The 9801-nt window shown below is 37.8% G+C and overlaps 1 protein-coding gene across 1 annotated transcript; it reads left to right on the top strand.

Annotated features, from left to right (window-relative positions):
• The first annotated feature begins 6793 nt into the window (after positions 1-6793).
• On the top strand, positions 6794-7738 carry LOC109569684 (olfactory receptor 52B4-like). Its single transcript, XM_019975311.2, has one exon. The coding sequence runs from the start codon at positions 6794-6796 to the stop codon at positions 7736-7738; it is 945 nt and encodes a 314-aa protein (XP_019830870.2).
• Positions 7739-9801: the final 2063 nt, after the last annotated feature.

Here is a 9801-nt window from a genome sequence, read left to right as displayed (position 1 = left end):
GTGATGTATGCTTTTTGCGCCAACTATAAAATTATGATGAGGTGGCTGTGAGGATGGAAACAAATATCAAGGAGTTGAATATCAAGAGCTTGGCTGTCCATTATGGTAGCCAAGAGGTTCTGGTGGCTCTTGAACACTTGTCTGAATTGAGATGTATCATACATATAAATTGTACACTAAGATTTTGAAGACAGTTCAAAAAAATAATGTTAAATATCTTAGTATCTTTCACATTATAGATAGCAATGATAATGGGCTTCCCAAGTGGCTCAAGAGGTGAAGAATCTGCCTGCCATGCAGATGACCTGGCTTTGATCTCTTGGTCAGGAAGATTCCCTGGAGAAGGGAATGGCTAGCCACTCTTAATATTCTTACCTGGAGAATCCCGTGGACAGAGGAGTCTGGCTGGCTATACCGTCCATGGGGTCGCAGAGTCAGACATGTCTGAAGCAACTTAATACCCACACACTCATTCACAGTAGTGAAATAGTTCAGTTGGATCAGATCAGATCAGATCAGTCGCTCAGTCATGTCCAACTCTTTGCAACCCCATGAATCGCAGCACACCAGGCTTCCCTGTCCATCACCAACTCCCAGAGTTCACTCAGACTCAACGTCCATCGAGTCAGTGATGCCATCCAGCCATCTCATCTTCTGTCGTCCCCTTCTCCTCTTGCCCCCAATCCCTCCCAGCATCCAAGTCTTTTCCAATGAGTCAACTCTTCGCATGAGGTGGCCAAAGTACTGGAGTTTCAGCTTTAGCATCTTCCTTCCAAAGAAATCCCAGGGCTGATCTTCAGAATGGACTGGTTGGATCTCCTTGCAGTCCAAGCGACTCTCAAGAGTCTTCTCCAACACCACAGTTCAAAAGCATCAATTCTTCGGCGCTCAGCCTTCTTCACAGTCCAACTCTCACATCCATACATGACCACAGGAAAAACCATAGCCTTGACTAGACGGACTGTTGTTGGCAAAGTAATGTCTCTGCTTTTGAATATGCTATCTAGGTTGGTCATAACTTTCCTTCCAAGGAGTAAACGTCTTTTAATTTCATGGCTGCAGTCACCATCTGCAGTGATTTTGGAGCCCAGAAAAATAAAGTCTGACACTGTTTCCACTGTTTCCCCATCTATTTCCCATGAAGTGATGGGACCAGATGCCATGATCTTTGTTTTCTGAATGCTGAGCTTTAAGCCAACTTTTTCACTCTCCACTTTTCACTTTCATCAAGAGGCTTTTTAGTTCCTCTTCACTTTCTGCCATAAAGGTGGTGTCATCTGCATATCTGAGGTTATTGATATTTCTCCCGGCAATCTTGATTCCAGCTTGTGTTTCTTCCAGTCCAGCATTTCTCATGATGCACTCTGCATATAGGTTAAATAAACAGGGTGACAGTATACAGCCTTGACGTACTCCTTTTCCTATTTGGAACCAGTGTGTTGTTCCATGTCCAGTTCTAACTGTTGCTTCCTGACCTGCATACAGATTTCTCAAGAGGCAGGTCAGGTGGTCTGGTATTCCCATCTCTTTCAGAATTTTCCACAGTTTATTGTGATCCACACAGTCAAAGGCTTTGGCACAGTCAATAAAACAGAAATAGATGCTTTTCTGGAACTCTCTTGCTTTTTCCATGATCCAGCGGATGTTGGCAATTTGATCCTCTGCCTTTTCTAAATCCAGCTTGAACATCAGGAAATTCACGGTTCACATACTGCTGAAGCCTGGCTTGGAGAATTTTGAACGTTACTTTACTAGCATGTGAGATGAGTGCAATTGTGTGGTAGTTTGAGCATTCTTTGGCATTGCCTTTCTTTGGGATTGGAATGAAAACTGACCTTTTCCAGTCCTGTGGCCACTGCTGAGTTTTCCAAATATGCTGGCATATTGAGTGCAGCACTTTGACAGCATCATCTTTCAGGATTTGGAATAGCTCAACTGGAATTCTATCACCTCCACTAGCTTTGTTCGTAGTGATGCTTTCTAAGGCCCACTTGACTTCACATTCCAGGATGTCTGGCTCAGTTGTATGGTAGGTAGTAAATGGTTAATTTTTTTTTTTAACTGCCAAACTATTTTCCAAAGTAATTATACCATTTAACATCTGTTTTATCATTGTAGAAGTTATTCTACATCCTTGCTATAACTTGATTTTGTTTAAGTGTTTTAATAGATGCACAAGTGAAATATCTCATTGTGACTTGAATCTGAATTTCTCTGATGCCTAGGGATGCTGAATATCTTATTTTTCTTTCTTATTGTCAACTGTGTATTTTTTTTTTTTTTTTGATGAAGTGTCTTTTCAAGTCTTTGATCATTTTTTTTTAATTGTTGCTTATTTTCTCATTACTGAGTTTTGAGTTTTTCATACATTCTTGATATGTTTCTCATTATATATATGCTTTGCATATATCTTCTAATATTTGTCTTTTCTATTTATTTACTCTATTAAGAGTCTTTCAAAGAGGATGAGTTCTTAATTTTAATAATGTCCAAATTAGCAAGTTTTTCTTTTATGGATCTTGATTTTGATGTTTTATCTAAGAACATTCCTAACAAAAGGTCGCAAAGAATTTTTCTTTAGTTTTCTAGAAGTTTAGATTTTATACTAAGTCCATGAACTGCTTTGAGATTTAAAAAAGAAATAGTGCAAGGTATGTGTCAAAATCCATGTCTTTGTATATGGATCCAATCATTCCAAGCACTATTTGTGGAAAAGACATCTTTTCCATTGAAATTGCTTTGTAGCTTCATCATGTCTCAATTGGTCATATATATGTGAATCTTTTTCTGGATTCTGTCCTTTCCCATTCATCTACTTATCTATCTGGATATCAGTATTGTATGTATTGGTTATTGTGGTTTCATAATATATCTTGAAATAAGTTAGTATTAAGTTTTCTATCTTTTATTCTTTTCCAAATTTGCTTTCACTATTCTATATCTTTTTGAAGTCACATGTGCTGTTGTGCCTTGATTGACCTCGTTATGATCTCTGTCCACACGGTCTTTTATTCATCTATCCTAAGCTTTCTGAATGGCTACTGGGTTCCAAGAAGGCAAATGAAAGCTGCAAGGTCCATATGCCCTGGAATTCACACATCACTTCAAACTTATTCTGTTGATCAAAGCAACTCACAAGGCCATCTCTAATTCAGAGGGTTGAAGAGTAGGCTACTGCTCATGTATAGGGGAGTGGCGTGTGTGCACAGCAGATGGAACAATGATTGACAGCCATTTTTGTACATGGTCAACCACATTTGGTTAAGTAGCAGGTTGATAATGTTCAAAAACCTGACAATACACTCTGCTGGAAAGATTATGAGAAAAAAGACACTCTTACTGGAGTAGGTTGCCATTTTCTTCTGCAAGGGCTCTTCCTGACTCGGATTGAACCCACATCTTCCTCACTGCAAGCAGATTCTTTTATCCCTGAGCCATTAGGGAAGCCCCTATACATTGCTAGTAACAATCAAAAATGGTGCAATCACTATGAGGGAATTTTCAATATCTAGTAAAACTAGTATACAAATGCAGTTATTGTTTGACCAAGGTAATTGTGTTTCTAGTAATTAACCTTAAGATTTATTAATAGAATTAACCAACTAAAGAAGAAAGAAAAAATGAAAAAATTCTTTGATAATAATGCAACCATATCACAAGATCACATGTAGTTGGGATCCCAAAGTGAAATGAGAGAAAGACTGAAATCTGGCAGCTTACGTAAAAATCAAAAATTTACATGTTCAAAACTCTTGAAAAACTTCATGGTATAAAAAACAAGGAACGCTACATCTAGATACATCACAATCAAAAATTAACATAAATTGAAAATACTCAATGCAGTTAAAGGAGGCAGGGAAAAGAAATACAAATGTCCAAGTTAATAAAGACTCATGACTCTTCTATGAATTTTTAAGCATGCATTTTTATATTGCCTCAGGTAATAGTTAAACATAATTCATGACTCAAATTTGAAACTTATAAAAACTCAGGGGATGAATACTGTATAACTTCAGTGTAATCCTTTTTATGACTAGCAAAACTTGAAAAATCATTGGTGCCTTCAAATTACAACTATTTATATTCCTGTTGAAAATAGATTTCATATTAATTAAAATGAGCCTGTAGCAAGGCTAGATTAGGTAGAAAAGGCTTTTATATCAGAAAAACCTGAGAAAAGCAAAAATGAAGAGAAGTAGAAGAAAGAGTGGCAGATAGGCAATGGTCATAGTGATTTAGCCCACGTGGGAAGAGGGTGAGGCTGGTAGAGACAGCTCTGTCCCTGGAGTCCTGATGTGCTTCCCTCAAGGGCTCCACAAAGGAAGATAAACAACCCTACTCCTGACCGTCACATAACAGATCTCCTGTCTGTCTGATTCTATAATCTCAGCCGAAAGCTGGTGAGTGAATTCAATATCTGTTGAGTGGGTTGTTCCAGAATCAAGGAAGGACTGTGTGTGTGTGTTACTTGCTCTATCATGTCCAACTCTGAGACCCCATGGACTAGCTCACTAGGCTCCTCTGTCCATGAAATTCTTCAGGCAAGAATAATGGAGAGGGTTGCCATTCCCTTCTCCGGGAGATCTTCCCAACTCGGGGATTAAACACAGATCGCCTGCATTGCAGCAGATTCTTTACCATTTGAGCCACCAGGAAAGACCCAGATAAGGACTGGGCCAGTGTCATGTCCCAGACAGGCCAGCAGGGACAGGACTCTTGGAGACTATTGATATATGTGGACAAGGAATGGTAAAGACCAGAGGTGCAGATCTGATTGGTTATAGCAGATGTGGGGAATGGAATCTGGAAAGGGATGTTGAAAGCATGTAGGGGCTAGATGAAGGATGCTGAAGTGTGGTAAATAATGAGAAACAATTCAATAAATGACAAGTATCCTAATAATTAGATGAGAGATGAGAAAACAGAAAACATATTTACTTAGACTATAGTCTCCTCTTGGAAAACTATGAAAGGAGCCCTGAGAATGGCAGGAGACTGTGGTCACCTACCCTGTACAAGACATTTTAAGGAGCTTTGAGGAAACAGTCAGGGAATCTTGAAAGATATGAGAACTAGGAGCCAATTTTCCTCCCCAGAATGATACATCAGGGTCACTAAGAGGAGGAGCTGAAGTGGAAGAAATAATGAGCATAAAATATACCTTAGCCACTGAGATAGATATTTTAAGATATCCCTTAAATATTCTCAGAAACCCCAAGAAGAGGGTATTCATTGTTTGGCTCCATTTCTCTTCATTCTGTGAAAGGTAGATCGCCATGGCTGTCTTCTCAGAAGTATCATCTGGGTCCATTACACCTGGAACATTTTACAAAATTCATCTGCTTACATATCCACCATTCTCTCAAATCATCTGTCTAAATAGGACTCAGGCACCTGGTATGATGCCTGAAATATAGTCACTGCTCAAAATGTACTTGTTGAATGATTAAGCTCATGGATGAAGAAAAGTGTTTAGTAGGAAGTAATTGATGAAATCATATATTCATTTCTATCAACTGAAGAGTATTCCACGTACCAACTACTGCAACCCCCTACCCTCCAGCAATAAATTCTTTCTTTTTCCAATTTCATTTATTTCTAAGTTTAGCCCTTTAAAGTGGGAACATCACGGGTGCCTCATCTCTGCCATGGAAACCCTGTCTATGTAACCCCTTAGAACTTTCATGACTCCCTTCACAAGTAAGCAAACTGTAGATAGTGAAGTTAGAAGATCTAAATTCATTTCTATCAATTGTTGATTGTGAAATTTGACAGGTGATTCATAGTCTCTGAGTCTCACTTTTCTTAGGTGTGAAACAGAGATAACATCCACTTCCTAGAGTGGATTTCTACTCCCTACATAAAGAATACATAACATTAACCTGCATACTACAATCCCTGGTATAAAACAATGCTTAATAAATATCAGTGACTTTTTGTGGCTTTATTATATTTAGATCCATTCTACTTCTGGAATATGAATAATCTTTTAGCACCAGACTCTTCAGTCAAATACTAATAAACTTTCACGGGTAATCATTCTAAACTAGTATAATCGTAAACTCCTTGCTTCAAGACATCTAATGGCTACTCCCCATGTAAAAGATGGAGTCTAAGTGTAAGTTGTGATCAAGGCCTTTAACAATCATGGATATCTGCCTGTACAACCCCCTATGAAAATCTTAAGTGCCTGTTACTATGCGCTGGAAGTGTTCCAGGAGCTTCCTTTATTGCAGTAATCTGTATATTTACCTTGTGTTGTGCTATCATATGTCTCACTTCTCATTCATAATTTATGATAAGCTCATCATTTCAAGGTCAAGTTCAAGTGTCAATATGTTCACGGGTTTATCAGACATAAATACTGATTTCTTCCTTGTACTTTAATTTTCTCTTTGAAAGAGAAATACATATAATAGCATCTCTTTATTTAGTTGGAGGTAAGTGTAGTTGGCTATCACTCAATGGCGTGCAGACCATATTCTTTCACCCTTGCCTATTTCCTATGATTTGCATGTTCAAAAAAGATGGAGAGTGTGAGATAGGCCAAAAGCTCCTGGTATATTTGTCACAAAGTGTGTTTGTATGGTGGTGGTGGTTTAGTTGCTAAGTCCTGTCTGACTCTTGCAACTCCTTGGACTGTAGCCTGCCGGACTCCTCTGTCAATGGAATTCTCCAGGCAACAATACTGGAAAGTGTTTGTATGATCCCTCTTAATGAATATATTAAAGAATATATATTTTCCTCGATTTCTGTGAATAAGAAGTGCAGTCCCATGTCATCTGCTCCAGGTATGACTGCTTCTAACCACAGCAGTGTTAGCCACACAGTCTTCCACTTGCTGGGCATCCCTGGCCTTGAGGACCAGCACATGTGGATCTCCATCCCCTTCTTCATTTTCTATGTCATCACCCTGCTTGGGAACAGCCTGCTCATCTTCATTATCTTCTTGGAACGGAGTCTCCATGAACCCATGTACCTCTTCCTCTGCATGCTGGCTGGAGCAGACCTTGTCCTCTCCACATGCACAGTCCCTCAAGCCTTGGCTATTTTCTGGTTCAATATGAGGGAGATCTCCCTGGATCGCTGCATCACTCAACTTTTCTTCATCCATTCCACCTTCATCTCTGAGTCAGGGATCTTGCTAATGATGGCATTTGACCGCTACATTGCCATATGCTACCCTCTGAGATACACCACTATTCTTACACACACACTAATTGGGAAAATCGGTGTGATTGCCTTTCTGAGAAGTTATTGTACAATTTTCCCCATAATATTTCTTTTGAAAAGGTTGACTTTTTGCCAAAATAATGTCATTCCACACACCTATTGTGAACATATTGGCTTGGCCAAATATGCTTGTAATGACATTCGAGTGAACATCTGGTATGGGTTTTCTATCCTCATGTTAACAGTGGTCTTAGATGTCCTATTAATTTTTGTTTCTTACATTCTGATTCTCCACGCTGTCTTCCACATCCCTTCCCAAGATGCTCGTCACAAGGCTCTCAACACGTGTGGCTCCCATGTCTGTATCATCATTCTCTTTTATGGGCCTGGAATCTTCACAATCCTTACTCAGAGGTTTGGCCGCCACATTCCACCTCATATCCACATCTTGTTGGCTAATGTCTGCATGCTTGCTCCACCTATGCTGAACCCCATCATTTATGGGATCAAGACCAAGCAAATCTGGGAGCAGGTAGCCCATGTGTTGTTTATAAAGCAGAAATAACTTTGGCACAAGATGTGAGTTTTCAGAATCTCTAGCTATCTGTGAAGAAGTCTATGGAAGTGGTGGGAGGGATCAGCTGAAACACTAGGAAATAGCTCAGTGAGTCCTGTCTGAGAACAAATTCACCCCGAGATTGCAGAATTTAGTTTACTGTTGTCAAAACAACCTGGCAGAGTGAAGCCATGTTTGACTAAGTAAGCAACCTTCTTCAAAGACCCTGAAACAGGATGGATTGATTTTCAGAAGTCATCTATAATTAATAACACTATAGTATAATCTTCAGAATTAGATGAAGGGAGAATAGTGCTCTAGCTTGGGATTTTGCTCAGCTACACCTAACTGAGTTTCTCCCGCTCTGAAACAAACCTCTTTTACATACAAACCTCTGTGCCTCAGTGTCTCTCATTCATAACATTCTTAGAATCAGTGATTCCAGGATTTTACAGTTATTCCTATTATATCATAATTTATATCCTATAGACATGCATGTCTATAATAAGAGGATGTAAAGATATGTGTGTTTCATATTTTGTAGAACAACTCTTGAGGAGACTGAGGAGATTGAGAATGATCTGAGAAAAATAGCATATTGTACATAGTTCTATTTTAATACATATTTGACTAAAATCTATAGTTTTTGTAGAAAACGTTAGAAAAAAGAAAAACATGAAATGAAACTCATGGACTCATAAACTAAACAGCCCTCAAGCAATTTTATCATTAAAACTTTTTTCTATAGTTGTACATCTGTATCTATATATTTATATATCTATGTCTGTCTCCATCTATATCTAAATCTATATCTTAATCTGTGTCTGTACTTTATTTCCTTCTGAATCTATTTTTAGTTTTATCCATCCTTGTGCTATAAGGAAATATTATGATACATGTATAGATGTATAGATTATGTATGGTACTATATACATGGTCTATAACTTATCTTTTTTTCTGGCAGAACATTGCTGATACGGGGAACAAAAGTCAACAAAAAGCTTGACTTTTTGCCAAAATAATGTCTTTCCACACTCCTATTGTGAACATATTGGCTTGGCCAAGTATGCTTGTAATGACATTTGAGTGAACATCTGGTATGGAGGTTTTCAATCCTCATGTTAACAGTGGTCTTTGATGTCCTATTAATTTCCAAGGTTTATGAATTTATAAATTCATTACTATCTTTATATAGTATTTCATTGCAGGGTTTTACAATAACTTACTTAACCAAGCATTCCCTTTTTAAATCCTTTTATCTGGTATTATGACTATATATTCACAAATTTAAGTCTCATTCAATTTGTTATTTAAGTACACAGTCCAGGTGTGTTCTTAAATTATTTTAAGTATTGTCTTTTAATATAAAATGCAAATGCTCAATGTAAGACAGTTGGGAAACAGCAAAAATGTTTTTAAAAATTCCTAGTCTGGAGAGAACCAATGATAGCTTTTCTTTATGTTATCCCACCTTACATTCTTTGTTCCATGGATATGTAATTCATACATTTTCAATATTATTGGATATTTAGAGCTTTCCATTTTTAACTGTATATACAAGACTTCTCTGAACATATCTAAGCTTGCTCTGATCTTTCAATTTTTATTTTAGGAATAAAGTCTCAGAAATGCTGTTGTGGATTGGATTTTTAATGAATCCTATAAAATTACTCCCAGAAAAGATTCATAATGTATCTTTCTGCACTAATAATGAGGCTGAGTAAGAACAAAAGAATAAAAAAGATATTGTACTATAATTTTAATTTCTTTTTAATTGCTATTGAGATTAAACCTCTGTTGGAGAGTCATACTTCATCTTATCAAGTAGTGATAGCTACCATTTGTTGATGACTGTGTCACAGCTCCATGCTAAGCATTTTGGACATTACCTCACGTTGTCTTCATTTGGACCCCTTAAAACAGTATTACAGATGAGGAAATGGAAGTCTACTAGGGAAATGGCAAAGGCAGGAACAAATCTTTTGTCAAGTTTGTTTTCTTGACTACTAAATCTCTGCAATGGTTCTGATTGTTTCTGCTTTTGCCCATTGAAGTCTCGAAAACTCCATGTT

The sequence above is a fragment of the Bos indicus genome, chromosome 15, assembly GCF_029378745.1.
Source record: "Bos indicus isolate NIAB-ARS_2022 breed Sahiwal x Tharparkar chromosome 15, NIAB-ARS_B.indTharparkar_mat_pri_1.0, whole genome shotgun sequence".
Lineage (NCBI taxonomy): Eukaryota > Metazoa > Chordata > Mammalia > Artiodactyla > Bovidae > Bos > Bos indicus.
This window is presented reverse-complemented; position numbering and strand designations above follow the sequence as displayed.

Bases quoted from the DNA above. Each gene is read 5' to 3' on its own strand.
- LOC109569684 (XM_019975311.2), top strand. From the start codon at position 6,794: ATGACTGCTTCTAACCACAGCAGTGTTAGCCACACAGTCTTCCACTTG.